At 39.3% G+C, this 19,062-nt stretch overlaps 2 protein-coding genes across 2 annotated transcripts; both read left to right on the forward strand.

Moving 5' to 3' along the window:
- Window positions 1-360: 360 nt before the first annotated feature.
- On the forward strand, window positions 361-8,819 carry SNRPB2 (small nuclear ribonucleoprotein polypeptide B2). The gene is made up of 7 exons (XM_026110504.2): window positions 361-494; window positions 754-841; window positions 2,805-2,977; window positions 4,814-4,954; window positions 6,074-6,127; window positions 7,829-7,917; window positions 8,436-8,819. Exons 2-7 carry the CDS (start codon window positions 778-780, stop codon window positions 8,593-8,595), a joined length of 681 nt encoding a protein of 226 aa, XP_025966289.1. The 5' UTR covers window positions 361-494; window positions 754-777; the 3' UTR covers window positions 8,596-8,819.
- A 1,810-nt stretch (window positions 8,820-10,629) lies between these two features.
- On the forward strand, window positions 10,630-17,102 carry OTOR (otoraplin). Its single transcript, XM_026110505.2, has 4 exons — window positions 10,630-12,088; window positions 12,547-12,686; window positions 13,268-13,378; window positions 16,681-17,102. Exons 1-4 carry the CDS (start codon window positions 11,869-11,871, stop codon window positions 16,702-16,704), a joined length of 495 nt encoding a protein of 164 aa, XP_025966290.1. The 5' UTR covers window positions 10,630-11,868; the 3' UTR covers window positions 16,705-17,102.
- Window positions 17,103-19,062: the final 1,960 nt, after the last annotated feature.

Raw genomic sequence — 19,062 nt, forward strand, 5'->3', positions numbered from 1 at the left:
AAATACTGGCTACAGGCCATCTCCTCACTGGGGAGCCTAATGATTAAATTTTTCTTTGCTGCCAGGCTCTTGTTCAAGTATGATGGAAAGCGCTGCTGTTCGAGTCGGCTTCAGGTTCAACATCGACCGAGGAACAGGCTCGGCTCTGATCTGAGGGGGAAAAAATCCTTTTTCAGATGGACTCCCGCGTATTTGGTGCCAGAAAGGTGGTTTTTTACACAGGGCGCTGGTGCAAACAAGGAGGGGGTAGCTCGATAAACAGAGCTACGCACGGCAGCGAGCGGCAGCGCGGGGCACCTCCTCAGCAGAGGGGCCACCACCACCGCCGGCCCCGCGGGGGCGCCCCCAACCGTCGCGCCCCAACGGCGGCGCCCGCCACTGCGCACGCGTCAGCCGCGCGCCGGCGCCATCGACTCGTCGGCGCTCGGCACATCGATTGCGGCGGGATCGGCTCGTCGGCCTGCGCTGCACCGGAAAGTGGCCGGCGCGGCGAGGTGAGCGAGGGCGGCGGAGGCCCGCTCGGCTCGGCCGTTGGGGAGCGGGGGTGGCCCCGTCTCGGAGTCGCGGCGCCGCGTTAGGCGCAGGGGCGCTGCTCGGTGGCCGGTGGGAGGGGTGGCGGCGGGGCCCGGCACGTGTCCGCTCGCGGGATTTGGCGTGTCCCCGGGGCTGGCGGCGCCTCCTCCCCCGCCTCTGGCAAGGCCAACGCGCATCTTCGTCCGTTATAACGTTTTGGCGCGTGTGCTTTGTTTCTAGGCAGCTGTGTAAGCGAGTTGGAAGATGGATATCAGGCCAAACCATACGATTTACATCAATAATATAAATGACAAGATTAAAAAAGAAGGTATTGATATTCGTGATTCTTTTTTTCATTAGAAAGCTCTTAAATACAAAGTTCATATATCAGATAGGCCTGCGTACATTGCCCTGCAATTATTACTGCTCTGGGAGCTTACGTTTTGGCAGTGTCTCCTCCTCAAAGCTCCTCTAAGCTCTCTAGTAAAAATGTAATATAGGTTGTGGTCATGAACGAAGTTCTCAGCTGTTTAATCTCTTTAATGAAGAAGTAACTAAAGTTGGCAAACCTTGGACCACGTGCAAGTTCTTTTGTAAGCTGGAGTTCTTATTTATTTTTAAGGAAGCTTCTGATTGTTTCTGTACTATAGCTGTACAGCTAATTTTACAGATTAGGTTTGTTTGTCCTTAAAGAAGTGTAATCGTAGGAGTAATCTATCAGAATATTAGATGACTACTGACAGGCATGTTTGTGTGTGTTCAGGTGGTCCCACTCACTGGAATGTGGGAATACCTGTTTGCCCCTTTTTTTCATTTTAATGCCATGAAAAAAAGTACTGAAAGTAGCAGGAGGTAACTTGTTTTGCTTCACTGTACTAGAGACTAATATATGCATGCAGTTACTGAGGCCTTTAGAGAGTGGTAACTTCTTGAGGATTTTTAGCTCCTCACAATGCGCTAATAAGATCACTCCTTATCTGGCTGTGTACTGAATGTCTGGACTGGACCATCTGGCTCCGCTTTTGAATATTTATACATAATTCTTAATCTAAAAGTAGTAAAGGTAATTTAATTGATACTGTTTGTGAACAGTGGGTTGCTGGATCAGACACTAGCCCTGCTTAAGTGTTTCTTTTACGTGTTTCAGAGTGATCTGAAAGTAGAAATAACTTTGCTAGTACCCTACTTATTGATTTGTCAAGATTGTTCTAGTCAGTAAATTAAAGTTAGTGCTTCATTTGTAGCATGTTTTGCCCTATGAACTAGTATGTGTCTGGTTATAGTTTTTAAAACATAGAATTGCAAGTTGCCTGTAATATCAAGCTTACAAACCAGATTTCTTGTACTTCTTTTGATGTTATTTCCCTTAAAAATGTTTCTTATGAAAACTTTTTTCTTTTCTTTTCTTTTTTTTCCCTCCTTTCTTATTCACATCTGAAGTTTCTTCTGCATCCATTGCTTTTGGAAGGCATGTTACTTCACAAGTTCACTTGATTGTTTTCCTGTTGACACTGATTTTTCTAGCTGATCAAGAGCAGCTGGGAAAAAGTGACAGTGGGCTGGTATTGAGTCTTAACAACAATAAATAAAAGACACTGGTTTATGCTGCTGAAATATTTCAAATATAAGAATTGTAAGTTTGAATAATTACGCAGTACAGAAGATTGATTTATGTTATTGGATAAGATTAAGGTTTAATTTGTTATGGAGTCAGATGATTTTAATCATGAATATAAATCTGTAGCAACTGTAAGGGATAGTGTGATCATGTGAAAACATTCCAATCTATAATATGAAAAAAAATATTTCAATATGCTTGGAAGAATTAAATCAGACAGTTGCAAACAAAATTTCAAATTTTAATTTGCCTTAAGTTTATTTTGGTTAACTACTAATTTGAAGTCTTTTTATTTTCTTTAAGTCCTGCTTTTTTAATGTCATACGTTATGGCATTGATATCCTCGTCAATCTTTGGCTGTTATGCATAGTACTTTAATGTGTATGTATATATACATTGGTGCTTGCATAATTTTTACTCCCTTAGAATGGTAAAATGGAGGTACAATTTTTTCACTAGTTGAATACTTTGTAAGTTGGCATATAATACTTGGTTTTGCATTAGAAAACCAGGCAGATAAACTTGGGCTCATGCAGCAACTTTGGCCATCTCATGTAACATATTACTGCTTCAGCTAAAACTAGCAGAAAGTACTGTCTGTAGAGGACAAAAACTTTATAGAAGCGGGTATTTGCATATAACCTGTGATCTGTCTTTTTCATATCCTCAACAGAGCTGAAGAGGTCCTTGTACGCATTATTCTCACAGTTTGGTCATGTAGTGGACATTGTGGCTCTAAAGACTATGAAGATGAGAGGACAGGCTTTTGTTATATTCAAAGAACTTGGATCATCTACCAATGCTCTGAGACAGTTGCAAGGCTTTCCATTTTATGGGAAACCCATGGTAAGTGTGTGTGTGGGGGGCTATTAGACTTGAAAATAAACTTGCCATGGTATGCTATAGGGTTTTGGTACTTGGAATTCACATCAGTACTTCATATTTTTGCACCTTGAAAATTAACTGTCACATGCTTATAATTGTCTGTTTTTTCAGTGATGCCCTGTCTTGATGAATGCATACCTTTATGCTAGCTTGAGGGACACTGTTTGGACAGACTAGTTAAAAATGCAATGAGTTGAACTTAGCTCTTAGGTTTTCTAAATGCAAAAATTGCATTTGTATTTGCTGGATTAAAATCCTTAAGCTCTAAAATACTTCCTGCTCACCCATCATGTCTTCTTTTGCACAGGTTAAGTTTGTAATGTTCTTGAAATTAGGTGTTTTCACTCTAATCTATGATAGTACTTAAGGTTACTCCAGATATTCCTAATAAGTACCTAAAATATGATACTTCCTTTCGTAGGCAACAGCGAGAAGGATGAAACTCTCAATGGTTTACTCCCTATAAATCAAGATAAATGATTGTGGTGATTTTCTTGAAACCGATGAATAGTTTTTGCTTGTTCATGCATCAGATTAGTAAACACAAATGACTGAATTTCAGTATAACATCAGTGAAGCAAATGCAGTACTGCTTGATATAAGCTGATTTAATAATATACTTGATTATATGCAAAGTAACACAGCAATTAGCACACTTTTGTTGTTGCTTGTTTGGATAATTAGGCATCCCTTAATTCTGCATATATTTGTGAGGTGTAATGATACATGTAAATAGCCCACCCAACTTCAGTGATAGATGGATATATTACTGGCTTTCAGGTCAAGGCTTTCAGCATTAAGGAGACCACAAGCAGTTCTTTTGTTGCTGAGCCCACAAACTTGTTTCATTAACACCTTCAGGTTCTCTACCAGAAGTCTTAACAAGGAATTCTGCAATCTCTGTTCTGTCATTTGCCCTTAAAGGACTTTGTGCTCAGTAAAACTCAAAAGGAAATAAAAAGATTAGGCCTTCATAAGCTTTCAGGTGTACATCTTCCCTCTTTGAATATCGCCTGCAGCATGCTTGCTCCATCTACCACTAGACAGACACGCACACGGAAACTCTTTACCTGCTGTGAAGTTACTCTGTATTTGGAGAGGTGGTCTCTGGTGATAAAAATGTGAGGATTGTACATATGCCTGTGCATGTTTATATGATGATATACATTTGTATACTTGTTGTGGAATCCACTTATCTCCTTGCTGAGTGCACTGGTCAGCCTTTGTCTGTAAAAGTGATGTTGTGCTGCTGACACAGTTTATGCAGTCCAGTTTGGATTAAGGCAAGTACTTGGCTTAACTTTGTATTTAAGAAGCCTGAGTTTTGCTGAGCGCAGTTTTCTGCAGTGATCTAAGAAATCACTGCAAAATCTTAACCCCCATAGGAATGCTTAAGCCTTTATGTTTGGTACTAGCTTCTACAACAGCAGAAAAACCGCACACACAAAATTTTGGTCAACTATAGTTACATAGCTTTGTACATCTAGTATCTTGACAGGCATTTTAAAAAGATGCTGTTAACTGATTAAAGTTCAGAGTTAGAAAGAGTATTTTCTTTTCATGAGTGGCCCATCTTTTTTTTTTTTTTCTTTTAAGAGTTCTGTAGTTGTGCTAAGAATTAGTTATGAGCATTCTTTAAGTGTATCTATGGTTTAGAACAACAGTGTTCTTAATATAAGAAATTTCTGGAGGAGATATCTGTGTGAAAATGTACAGTAGAACACAATTAATGAAGTTGGTGCAAAGTGTTTATTGTAACGAATTGCCAAATGTACCTTTCTTTTTCTTTTTAAAAAGCGTATTCAGTATGCAAAAACAGACTCTGACATCATCTCTAAAATGCGTGGTACATTTGCTGATAAAGAGAAAAGGAAAGAAAAGAAGAAGGCCAAATCTCTGGAGCAGGCAGCAAATGCAGCAAATAAAAAGATTCTCCAGGTAAGCTGCTTCTATGTTTTTTTGTTTTGTTTTGTTTTTTAAAAAAAGAAAGAAGAAGCTATTTTTAAATCTTCTGTAGCACTAAATGTTGTCTTTTAGTACTTCTCAGTTTCCTGAATTGTGGTCTTTTGGCAACTAGTGATTTTGAGCACTTACTAGAAGCTGAAGGAGAGGAGGTGATCACATATTGCTTGTTATCCTTTTTTTTTTTTTTTTTTTTTTTTTTTTTTGCTGTACTCAGATGAAAATAAAGATAGGTGGAGGTACAGTGAACTAAAATAGATGCTAACCTCTTTGGCAGGGTTGGGAAAAGTTATCTTTAATGCCAGCTTAAAGGCTCAACCAGCTGTGTTGTGTTAATGCCTTATTTGATGTATAAGCACTGTGGAATGGTAAATGGGAACAAGACAGTCCATTTAGTTACATGAAAAGGAGTTGGCTGAAAATATATCTCCATTAAGGGTTGGCCTGGCTTAAATTAACAAAGCTTAGTAACTTATGTGCTAAAGTGTAGTAGAAAATACCAAGGCAGAGGAGTTTGAATATTCCTACTAAGACTCAGTTTCGGGGAGAGTCACATTTTCTAGGCAGAGTATTCAGATTTCTCAGGATTTATTCAGTCAGTGGTTATACAGATCTGGTAGGAAAGAAGTAACTGTTAACAGTTATAATGGCAAGAGCTTTAGTTATTCCTGCTAAGCTGGAGTCCTCAGTGGAAACACCTAATTTTCTCTTATAAGATGTGTCCTGTCTAGACCTTCATTTTAAGAGCTACTTCCTTCCCATCTACTGAGCCCGAATTCATACTGTGAGAAAGTGATTTGCTCCACTGGCCGACTCGGCCATTAGTCAGATCAGATGCTACTGGTGGTGTGGAGTTTTTCTGGTTTGGGTTGGGTTTTTTTTTGTATTTTGCTTTCATTGTTTGGCTTTGGAGTGCAGTGAAATCCATAGGCTTTGTTTCCCAACAGGAGGTATTTAATAAACCACAAATGTTTCTTAGACTACAGCTTAAAAAACTTCCTGTATGTTTCTTGAGTTGTACAAAAACATGCTGATGTGGGTTTTTGTATTTCTGACTGAATACCTTTGTAAAACTACTCTATACTTGTTTACTAGGGAGCAATGCAAAATTCAGCCAATGCCCAAGGGACTTCATCACAGAATCAGCAGGTAATGCTTTTTTCTTTTTTTCTTTGTAACCAAAAGCACTGAAGTTTAAAAATTATTCTGTATAAATAACTTTATTATACATGGAATCTTGGTGGAATCTTGAGGATATATTTTACAATGTGTTTTGGGGGGGGGGCTTTGTCTAGCAGGTAAAGCACAATAAGTAAAAAAAAAAAAAAAGAAAAGAAAACAAAAAAAACCTCTTTACTGGATCAGACATGAAATGAAAATATGCAGTTTCTCAGTGTTATACAAAACCCTGCATTATCAACAAATCCTACTTGATTCTTAAATTTAGTCTGTACTTAGTATCAGTTGAAGGATTCTCAGATCTCTTCATCTTTAATAAAGTCCCTCTAACTTACTTGTTTTTTAGTAGTAGAAAAGGAAAAGGAAGAATAAAGGTATTGGGACACCTGTGTAAAAGTCTTCTTCTGGAGGTTCAGGGGAACTCTGTTCAGTGTTTTTCTTCCTCATAAATGTCTTACTTTCTAAAAGATTGTGTGGAGATGTAGCCACAGCTTGCTATGCTCCACTCATCTTGGCTGCTCAGTGACTTTCTAAATGATTGGTGTATGTTAAAATTGGAGTTCCTAGAGAGTCAAGATTTGTACGCAGGCAAATACTTTAAAAGGATGTATTCAGCCTGCATTTCTTAACTGTTGAGATTAAGAATTGGGTACCTAAACCACAGGGAAAATGTTGTTTCCCATATACATTTTCTTTGAAATATCATGTGTAACATGGCACAGCACGTGTGTGCAGTTTCCATCAAAGCACAACACTGAATATTTAAGTATTTTAAACTATTTCATTGGAAGATCACTTTCTAAAGGCACTGCCTGGAATATTTTCATCAGTTAATGCATCAGCAGAACAAATTCCTTTAAGTTGCTTGGTCTCAGTATTAGGACACTTGTTTGAAGTTGTGGTGGCCGTGTGTGTGTGTGTGTGTGTGTTAAAAAAAAAGAAGAAGAAAAAAAAAAAAAAGTAAATCTCCTTCATAACTTAGGAACGTACTAGCCTTTCAGTGCAGTGTCAGCAAACTGACTACTCAGCCTTAGGTCTGGTGGGTTGGCACAAATCAGTACTACTGGTAAATCTGTTGGATAAAAATTTTTAAAGCTTAAAATCTAATGGGTTTCTGATCAGGAGGTTTGAACAGGGCACTGTAATAAAACCGAGTCTGTGGTGTGGGTTTCAGTTGCCCAAAGATAGGTTACTTCAGTACCACTGTAGATGAATAAGACATTTATCTTGGCCTCCAAATGCCTTTCTGGGAGGCTGCATGTCTTCTATAGGTTCTTTATTGGCTGCCCTGTCTTGGACAGCCTATGGAACCTAAAATGGCTCTACAGTCTGTGCTTAGGCACCTGACTCCCACCCCTGATGCTGCTGTGACTCAGAGCAGTGGAGTACCACAGTATCAGCTGTAGAGCTGTCAAGTTTAAGAATAAGACATCTGAGACAACATATTATCCTGATTGATGTGGAAATAGAGATTTCTCCAAATGAAGATGGATTATAATAGAGTCAGAGAACTAGGTCTGGGTTTTGCACAAAGATATAGTAAATCCCACTAGCAGCATGATGAGCAAACCTAAGGATATGTGAATTCTGGTTCAAATAATATTGCAGCTAGATGGAAAGGAGCACATAGCTGTGTATAATCTTTTGAGCTTTGTTCTTTTGTTGTTGCAGGTGCCTGATAACCCACCAAACTATATCCTTTTCCTTAATAACTTGCCTGAGGAAACAAATGAGATGATGCTGTCCATGTTATTCAATCAGTAAGTTTTGGCCTTTGCCTCTGAACCCCTCTGAACCCTTCTTATGTATATGTTTTTCTTCCTCAGCTGACTAGTTCATTTCTAGAGATAAGATTCTTCTTGAGATACTCAGTTCTTTGTCTTACTGCAAAGACTACGGATGTCAGTTTTGATGACTACTTGATGCAGAAAGCAAGTCAGGTTTTTTTTGTAGCTGGTTTTGACTGCATAGGTTATCTACTATCAGTCTGGGCCAGATTTAAGCTGGCGACTCTAATACTAAAGATTTTTACGATAGCAGTAACAGTTTTAAAACTAGCTTTAGTTGCTTCCATACATGCACAACACTGATTAAAATTACTGCCACTTAATTGAGGAGTGGTTCCAAGGATTGGACATGTACAACACCTCAATTAAATCTTTCATTAGTGGTAACTATAATATTGGTAGATGCTTATGAAAAGGTCTTATGGCTACCTAAGAGAGAGAGATTATTTAACCAGAGAATGTTATCTGATTCCTTCGATGTCTTTTTAAAGGTTTCCTGGATTCAAAGAAGTACGTTTAGTGCCTGGACGTCATGACATTGCATTTGTGGAGTTTGAAAATGAGGTACAGGCAGGAGCTGCTCGAGATGCTCTACAAGGATTCAAGATTACTCCATCTCATGCCATGAAAATCACTTACGCTAAGAAATAGCTGGACACTCTTCTAAAGGACTTGTGTAGATGGCTATTTAACATGATACCACTTCTGGTCAGCTAAAGTGGTTGCTGTTCTCTGAAGAAAAGTCAAGACTTGTGTAAAATTGCAGCAACTGTCAGGACAGTTGTAGGATTTCTATGGATCTAGGAGATAGTAAATTTTTGTGCTCAAATACTAATTTTTATAAAATAAATTTAGCTTACGCTGTTTTCAAGCTATGTTTTTTCTTTTTGTCTTATTATTGGTTTGTTAGGCTCACGGGGCTTATTCAGTGTATGGGTTTAACTACTTTTAGTTTTTTTTTTCCCTTTCTCAGAAGTGAGTGGTAGAAAAAGCAGTTTTCTCTTCAGAGCAAAATAAGTGAGTAGGAATGCTGAATGCTACCATATTCAGATTAAATGCCAAACTGGGACTTAATTGTCAATCTCATTATCAAGGGGGCAGCTGCTTTTCAGTGAGACATTTTTGAAGAAAAACAGATAATGACTAATTACCTCCCCTCTTCCTGCCTCCCCACTCCTGCCCCCAAGGAATAGGTAGAGTTTGAGAATTTGACAGCATTATTGTTCAGCTTTTCCGTTTGTCTTTATAGTCATGGCTGGTAGGAGGAGTAGGTGCCCAGAAGACAAATACAAGTTCCTCTATTGTTCATTCTTCTTGTCTTCTTGTCCCTGTGTTATTACCAGTGACTTTATTAAATGGTTTAGGAAGAGCTTTCTGGCCCTCTATGAAGACATTGCCGGTGAGCCTGTTTGTTTTCAAGCAGGTTTTTCAAAGCCTACATCCTAATGCTTCAATACTTCCGTGTTTTGTTTTTTTCTTTACCATTTGTTAAACACCTTTACAAATCTTGTGTGACAAGAAATACACTAAACAGTGAAGTGTTCAGATATTACAGTATTGGAGGCTGATAACTTCTAGGTACTTGGGTGCAAAAATCACTGCGATGCTCAAGTGTGTGGTTCAGATGATGGAAGACCTTGAAAGATAGTTTAGTTTAAGAGAACAGTGGAACTTACTTAAAAGGTAACTTTTTTTTAGTGAAACTTACAGTGGGAGTTGCACGGTGTTGTCTAGGAGGATTACAATCAGGCCCTTGAAGATCCATGTTTGGGACGAGGGGGTAGCACAGTGTGTTCATGCGCGTCATTGTTGCACCATTCCTTACTTTGAACGCTTTTACCTGTGAGGCCTCTAGCTACCTTTCTAGGTAAATAAGTAACGGTATAAAGTGAGCATGATTTCCTTCGTAAAAAGCTCAAGCAAGTATTAGAGTAGATAGTGTCTGGATCAGAAATGACAAGATTGTATAAATTAGTATGAAAGCTGCATTGCAAGTGTTAAGTGTGGGGTTTTTTGTTTTTTTGTTTTTTTTTTTTTTTCCTTTAATATATCCAAAGAAGTTTGGACAACATGTGGGTTTGCAGGATGGCACTGAGGGCTGTAGCCTGTAAGCCTTGCTTGGTGCAGGCTCTTCCTGTATTGTGTGGTTTGGCTGTAGCTGCAGAGCACCTTTTCCCCCCATTTTGTTCTGAGATGATCGAGATCTGACTTAAAACTGTTCTTTGAAACAAAGCACTGCACCTTCAGGAAAGTGTGTCGGCACTTTCAAATAGCTTAGTATACTTCTTAGTCCTGGCATGTCCGCTTAGTGTGAAGTTTCTGAGTAAGTGCTGTATTTCAGCACATCTGTATGTATAAAACTAGCTAAATAAACTAGCTCTTTTGCAGAGGATAGGGCTGTAGAGGTTTTTCATAATCTTCTCCCAGAGTACATTGCAAGATGATGCCCCTTCCACAGTCATCTTGATTATTGTTCTATCTCCATATATACATCTTTTCTTAGTGATTTATTTTACAATACGAGTAAAAAATCTTTCTTTGTGTGTCTGTAAGGCAATAAAAGGGACTATGTTGTTCTGTCACGAGCTTTGTGTTTCTTTACTTCCACAGTTGTAATTTTGTAGGTATTAATTACACTGAGCTTGTTCCCTGATGCTGTGTACGTGCGTGAGACTCTATTGCGAACCATCGCTCCTGACCTTGATTGACTTGGGTTTGTGTGGAATTGCTGCAAGGGAGGTTAGATACTACATGCAGGAGGTTGGAGGAGGGGGGTAATAGTCTGGAAGTTTAAAGGAGAGTGTAGTTAAGTCAGCTGTAGTATGAGGATGATGCTGCCAATAGTAGAGTGGGGTTTTTTTTGTTTTGTTTTGGTTTTTTTTTTTTTAAGATGCTATGGGATTTGTTAAGACAATTGATATTCTCCTCTGTTCTCCTTGTTAACTGAGAGATGATACAGCCAGTACCTCTTCAGGTCTTCTAGGGAATTGGGTAGCACTGATTCACTGGAGTACCATTTTTGGGAATTCAGGCACTCATTCTTGGTCACCTGGGATGACTGACCCATACCAGCCTTTTGTAGCCTGACAGCTGTGACTTGCAAAAAAAGCAAAAACAGAGGATGTGTTCTGTTTTGTGTGTGTGTATATGTATATTTTATATATATATATAGTCTAATACTCCCTACAAGTCTTGCCTCGTATGCTAGGACATGAGTTCAGGAAGCTAGCTGAGTTCTAACATGTCCTCTCCAAGGAGCAGAGAGGCACTTACGAGTCATCCTGTGGCAGTGGATGTTTTTCAGTGCCTCAGATGTGGTAATTCTCAGGTGGGTTCAGCTATGCAAATTTAAGTGAAACTGTCTTGGCATAACCTGTGCATTGTTTCTCTCTGACTGGATCTCCCTGTGGAATTAAAATCTTGTCCATACAAATGTGCGGTGCTTGAACTTTGAAAGTCAGCAATTTAAATTTGAGATATAAAGTCTTCTACTGGGTTTCAGCTCCAAGTTGGTTTGTTTATATTTGCATCAGTGTTTACGGTACTAGTACAGACTTTCTGTAAGCTGTTAAAGGGAGCTCTGCCACTGAGGGGTTACAGTCCAGGGCAGATTATGGCTGTCTCTGAGTATTTGTGAGAATAAAAGACTTAAGGATTTGAAAGGATGTAATTTCCTTTGCTGCTTACCAGGGTGTGACTTAATTTTCCATTCTCAAACAGATTTTCCTGGAGGTAAGGTTAAGAGTATGAAGACTACAGGAAAGCTTAAAATGTTTAAATAGCACAGTGGTTTATTGAAATGTTAATGCAGAATGGCTTTGGGGAGGGATTCTGTTTTGCAAGTGGAAGCAGAGGTTTCCCTCCTGCCTGCGGCTCCTCCGAAAGCTGTGGAATGTTGCCCTGAGCTCTTCCCATTGGCCAGGGATGTTTGTCCAGATGTTTGGCTTCTCCATAAAAGATAGGCATTGCTGGACCTGCCGTGCAGTTGAGAGGTGTTGTAGCAAAGAACACAGGGTAAAAATGACCCAACGTATTTGTCTGGTTATTTTACTTCTGTGCCTTGGATTAATGTACCCTCTTATAACGGGAATTTTTATGGACAAACTTGCCAGCAAGAAGATGTGTGCTGATGATGACTGTGTCTGTAAGTAATTTTGCTTTAATATTGAACAGAATATATTCTGAAAAACAATTGTGGAGTTTGTACATTCTAGCATCAGAAAAACTATGCTCCTTATTTAACGCCATGAATTGGTTTGTAGGCTTAAAAAGCAGAGTGGGAGAGCTTGTATGGAACCCTAATTTCACATACAATTGCACTACAAAAAGGTTTTTTTAAGGGACCTTTTTCACTTCAGTGGAGGGTAAGTGTAGTGGGAAGGACTGCAACTTCCATAATGATGAAATGATGTTCTTAAGCTCTTACTTATTGGAGATGGAGAAATGTGCAGGACATTTTCACAGACTTCCTAACTTCAGCATTGCCTAGTTTTGTCTGTAGAGAGTTTTACGTGTGCGTGCATACGTATGCCAACACATTTATATTTCTCTCTGTATATGTGTATATGTCTTCGAATTCATCCACCTTATCTTTTTTTCTAGACACCATTTCCCTCGCCAGAGCAGAAGAGGATTATAATGCTCCAGACTGCAGATTCATTAATATTAAAAAGGGGCAACTGATTTATGTTTATTCAAAACTAGTGAAAGAAAAAGAATCTGGAGAATTCTGGGCTGGAAGTGTAAGATGATATTCGTGTGTATATGAGCAAACTAGAAGTAGATGAACATTATTTTTGTCAATAAATAGATGCTAACATTGTGGGCTTTTAAAATGCAACTTAGTTTTTCGAAGTGAATGTTTAAACTCCAGAAATTCGTTATGGAGTCTTCAGGGCTTTACATACTTTTTTAGCATGGAAATGTCTTCAAGTAACTATATGAACTGAACTGTAAAAGAAGGGCTCAACAGGGGGTTTTTGTTTGTTTTCGCTTTCCTGCAACTGCTTGTTGGAACTATGGAGAAGAAGCCTTGTCATAAAACTCTTAAATTCAAGGGAAGCAAAGATGAATGTAGCTGTAACTGTAAACTTTTCCAGATTGATTATAGGTGGTAATTTTATTTAAATAAAATTACTAATTTAATAAATGTATGCCAATATTGGAACTTGTGTTAATGGTTTAAGTGCTAGCTAATTGGATAGATGGTCTAAAACCAAAATAAGAAACATTATTAGTAACTGCTTTTGACTAAATTACAAACTAGATTAAACTGAATGTGAACTGTTCTAAGGTATCTAATTATATGTCTCCTTGCTTGAAGGTTTATGGAGAACAGTATGAAGACCATATGGGGACAGTTGGTTATTTCCCTAGCAGTTTAGTCTCGGAACAACATGTCTATCAAGTAGCAAATAAGACTGTTCCTACAACGGTAAGGAATTTGCAAGAGCCCAGCTGGCTACGTAATTATACTTGGCTGTGTAATGCTAATTTGCTGTAAAAACAAATCATAATTGTGGCAGTTGATTGCCACATATCACAGATGCCATGGGATCCAATCTTTGGGCCTTTACACATGCAAATAGCCTCAGTAAAATTGTAACATAAGCTCTGGTATTGCAGACATTCCAAATGTTGCATTAAGGGCTTGATCCTATTAGAGTTCCTATTGACTCGACTAGTATTGCTTTAGGGCCACAACAGTCTTACCAAACCATTTGCAATGCATAGCAAGAAGCCTTCTTTTTAAAGAGTTTGGATATTGTGCTGTGTATTTTAGTAATAGTGCAAGCACATTTTCTATTAATTGTTTATCTATATGGACTTTGTCATAGAAAACTTTGTTTTTTACCCAGCTAAGTATATTTTCCCACTTCAAGAAGCAGGGCCTTAGCAGCTGTATGTAAAGACTCACTTTTGCATATTCAGTTGGAAAGTAGACATAGCATTCTGTACTTCTTGTTTTAAAGTAGAAATGTTGGCAAAAATATTGGAGGAAACTTAGCAAATTAAAATTTGTGTGTACATAATGAATGTACAAGAAAAGCATGATGACTTTCTCGTAACAAATTACTGGCATATCTCTCTGAAAGGATGACTGATAAACTTTTGGAAACATTGTTAGTGTTTTGTAAATAAGTAGGCTCCATTTCTAAGAGGTTCTTTCTGCTTATGTACAGTAGTGTCTCATACACCACATACCACATGGAATTCTTAATTTTACTGAAGACTTGAAACACCTTTCACAGAGTGGAAGGAAGAGGAGGGTGTTTTCTCAGGGACTACTGGTATGGTCTGGCTTAAAATGCTTGCTGGTAGCTTATTTCTATACCGAAAACAAATTTGTGAGTGGTAGGTTTCCAATAGGCACCTTTATTACTACTGAATATTTAGCTATATTCTGGTTTGAAGCGTATAGGAACATTCAAGGATTAGTACATCAATCCTGAAATCATATATTGAGCCTTTAATCCTCGGTCCAGATTATTAGGTGGGTTTCATTAGCACCGAGGAAATAAGATGAAATAGAATTCTTCATTTCACTTAATAGTTGCTAGGCTTTGAATTATCTTGTGTCAGACAAGTTTTATTTGAGGAAATTAAAGGAGCAAATGCAAATCTAGGATAAGTGATTGCTTCTCTTGACACTATATTAGGTTACTCTGAATTTGGCCCTGAAGCATTGCAGCCATTCATTAGTCACAGTACATGAAGGAATGACTAAATATATTTCTAAGCTTTTCTTTCCTCAATAATATGACAGCTAGTCTGCTGAATGGCAAGCTGAGCTGGAAGCAGAGGTAAGTTAAAGTCACGTCTTAGCCTGCAAGCTGACGGAGGGTCCAGAATGGTCTGTTGCAGGCTGCAATGCAGAATCCTAATTGAGAAGTAAAAATTCTGCATCGAAACCTCTTGCAAAAACTAATGACATGAAAAGTTGCACAGTTCTTTCACTCTTCTTCCGCATTCACCCTGTGTAAGAACTTGGCAACAAAAAAGTGATGGTGATACAGATCTATTTTTGACTTTGTTTTTCCTGCTTTCCAAACAGCACTGGTGGTCAGCTGTGTGCTGCAAATGTGATCTTAAGGATCCAACCCCTTCTTAGTGCAGATTTAAAACCACCCACAGCACATCGCGATCAATGCCTGTATGGGTGTACTGCTAGCTCCAGAAATATTCCTTAGTAAAAGTATAGTTTTATATAAAGAGCTCGTGTTGCCCGGTGCCATAGATGCCTCAGGCTGTTAATGCTAACAGCTTTCGATGTGCATGTCTGTAGCCTGTCTTTCACCCACAGCCCTGTAAAATTGACATAAACTGTTACGGCAGTATTTTTCCCTTGCTTTCCTGGTCTTGTCACCTGCAAGCCTCAGTACTGTTGTTACGGCGGTTTCTCTTGGGAAGTGGTTGCCACTGGTATGAGAACCACATCTTTTCCTACCCCTTGGCTGTAGCGCTTGGTTTACATTAGAGCACCTGGCAATGTGTGTGCCCAAAGCTTAACAACCAGTTGGCGTGCAGCAACTGCCCCTCATCCCAGTGTGCTTCAGTCAGTGCTAACAGCCGCATAAGCAGGGAGAACCACCGGAGACTTCCAGTGTGTCCTGATGGGGTGTGCGTGGGGGGAAGCATGTGGGAAGGGGGAAGACTTGCTGCACGGGAGGGGAGCCCAGGGTGGGGGGAGCACTAGCCCCAGGGCCTCTGTTGTCTTTTGTTTTTCCCCCAAAGTAACTTTCCCTGTTGGAGTCAATGTATGCCATCAGCTACAGACCTGCTAATAAATCTTTGTGCCTGTGAACCTCTCTCAGCATCCTTTGTGCAACGCTAGGCAATCCATGCCTGTCAGCTGCTGTTTGAGTGATAAATCTTAGGAGATGTTTTTTCCCAGTGCTGCGACTTCTGAACCTTTGAATTATACACTGAATTTGCTCAATAGAAAAGACAGTGTGCACTACAAGAGCATAAAACCAAAGCGGTGTTGGATTGCCTTTCCTCGGTCACTTAAAATCAGCCATTTGCTGGCCAAGATGCAAGTACTTTTGTTACCAGAAGGCATCAGCTTTGAAAGAGCTCCCTGTTTTCTGCTTCCAGTGGACAGCTAGACATAAGTTGGTCTAATGTAAATGTTGTACAGTTTGGACACTACAGTATGGTAACTCCCCACAGTAAAATCAAGATGAGATCTACATAGGCATGTGAAATAACAGCAAAAAGTTAGATGAAAGCAATATGCTGTGAAAGTGTATCCTGTGCTGGAATTCAAGCAAAATGCTGGTATTTGTTTTCAAGTCACACTTCTCTGTAGGAAATGTATCATATAACCTCCATCTAAGGTGTCCTTTTCATGTGTGAATAAGCAACTGTTTAACAGTAAGGATATGGGTTAACATATGATTCTAATAAATCTGAGTATGGATGTGGGAATACAAAACAAAAAGAGAGATGAAGGAATTTTCTGGAGAAAGAGGGAGGGAAAGAGAAAATTGTATTGCCTAATTTAATTTAAAAATTTGTGGTAAGAAGTCGTACTAGCTATGCTAAAGAATTCGAAAGAAAAAAAGCCCTTTTTCTTTCTTTTCTGGAATTTTGAGGTTATATTTTTATTTTTATAGCAGATATACCAAAATATTGAGTGTTTGCATCTACTTATTTACCTTTGGGGTGGGAGATATGGGAACATTAATCCTTCAGTAATCTGAAAACATCTTTCTTTTTAACTCTGTTTTGCAGGACATTGATTTCTTCTGTGAATAGTGCTGAAAGTGGTTAGATAATCTCTAGGCGGCTGCCAAGAAAAGATGATAGAAACCAGCCTGGACACCCTCACCGAACACAAAGAATCCTTTGTCACAGATGTTTGTAAAATATGTTGTAATTCTTTCAAATGAGAAATCTGATTTAAAGGAATTTTTTTTTTAAAGGTGTGTGGGGATAGTTGAAAAAGTTAAATGTAAACCATATGGGATTTACTTAGAAGTCTTTTTTACCTGCATATACTTCGTTACTTGTCAATAAATTTAATAGCCCTTGAGGTACTGTAAGTCTTACTAAGTGGTACAGATATGCTATGTAGGCAGACGTTCAGCCTTCACCTGCCTTTATTTTCCTGCCATAACCTTACACCTTCTGTTAAATAAAAGAAAAACACCTTGCTTTTGTGAGCTCTCTGTGCCTTGCTGGAATAAATCCTTTCTTTTGTGAAAGAGCTATCCTGTAGCAGTGAAATCACCAGGACCAGCACATTGAGTGCTGGACCCCCGCGGGGCAGCCACCGTTCGGCCGGGTGCTCCCGCGGACGAGGGAAGTCGCGTCACTCGTTAACGTTAAACATACCTGCGACTAAAAGCTGTTTTGGTGTTTGCGCTTCTTTAGGCTCTGCGCTGTCAATTCGGCCTTGAACCACCATAGTTCTTCAGGTAAAATTTCATGATTCTGGGGCGGTTGAACGATGAACCATTTTAGGACTAGCAGTGCTCCTGTTTGCCCGAAGTGCGTGGCAGCCCTGCCTGTGAACAGTGAAGCAAGCAGCTGCTTTTCAACTAACAAAGCTGTAAGTAGTTCAATTCTGTAATTGGGTCATTCATACTCTGCACGGTTTTCCGAGATGAGATGTTGGTAAGTGCATATGTTTATTTTATACAGGTGTAGTCCTTGTAATGGCAGTGCATCATATGCTTGGGCATGTGTCAGAAGCCTGAGTAGTTGAAGAATACATGTTGCCCTTGGTTTTGGCAAACTATGTGCAGCATACATCAAATTGCACTGTGGATATCACAAAAATGAGGATGTGAGCTTTAGCATTCACTGTTAGATAATACTAGTTTTTCCTCAAATCATCATCTTGGATACTGGCTTAGGGTTACTAACATACCCAGTTTTACATGAATGTGTAAGTGGCAGATACAGAAGGCTTTGCATACGTTTCTGCACAAAAGTACCATCTCTTCCTCTTAACTTACAGTGCAGAAGCTCCAGGGAAGAACCGGACTTTCAGGGGAACAAAGTGAGATCAGTGTTTACAGTCCTTGATATCATGCTTAATCCTTAACCCCTTTTAAAGAATAGCTTGCAGATGTGACTAGTTTCAGCTTCAGTTTGCTTTTTAACCAGCTTGCAGGAGTTAGGGATGCTGCAGGGGAGCCACACAACAACTAGGACGGGAATACTTCCTGCACAAGTTGTGTACAGAAGGATGTAGATATACATATGTTGTCCTTTTTTGAGCTTACACAAAGGGCAGCATTTGGAGTATCTGTGAAAGACAGCCTGCAAGGAGTTCTCATAGGGAGTCTCAGGCTATCCTGGCAGAGTACTTATTTCTCTTTCCCTGGCTGTCTTCAGAGACCCGCTTCTGTGGTGGTCTCTTCAAAGCAGAAATAAATTAATAGGCTTTCAAAGGGCATCAAAGTCTGTCTTTGCTCCTTGAAAATCTAATTCTGGAAGAAGTACGATAAGGGTTCACTTGTTAGTGTTCGTAAAGCATCTGGATGTGAAGAAGCATTGTACACGCAAAGCTGCTTGTCTGCTGTAGCTGAATTCAGTGTCTACTATGTTAGCAGCTGTTGGATGGCTTCCACTCTAATGAAGCTTTTTAGCACCTTTCCTCTCCACAATGCCATAGGTACTTGTTTTGTAAGTTAACATTGTGTAATACTGTCATCACGCAAGCACTAGTGACCTGTGCCATGATCTGAACTCTGCTGTGGCAGACTAGATTTATTTGTAGCTTCATTGTGTAATTTATTGATGGAATCCTTTTTTAAGTTCTGCAGAGGAGAACTGTGACCTCCTTCACTCGTATATTTTCAGCTAAAATGAGGGATGTGATACAACTAATGCAGCAATTCCTGATCTTTATGGCTGCTGCTTCTCTGAGAGCAATCTCTTCACTGTGTAAATGCTGCACTGTGAAAGTGTGTTGGGTAGATTCACTTTGCAAGAGATAGTGTTTGTACTCAGATGGCTAGAGATGTTGCAGTCTGACAGTCTCTTAATATTAGAGAAGATCCATGGTGTGCCTCCGTTGTCATTCATTCAGCTGATTCAGCTGAGTACTTAGCTGTATTTGCAGTTTGCCAGTTTTCATCATTTTCTTGCAAATTTCACAATGTT

Source organism: Dromaius novaehollandiae, chromosome 3, assembly GCF_036370855.1.
Source record: "Dromaius novaehollandiae isolate bDroNov1 chromosome 3, bDroNov1.hap1, whole genome shotgun sequence".
In the NCBI taxonomy this organism is placed as follows: Eukaryota; Metazoa; Chordata; class Aves; order Casuariiformes; family Dromaiidae; genus Dromaius; species Dromaius novaehollandiae.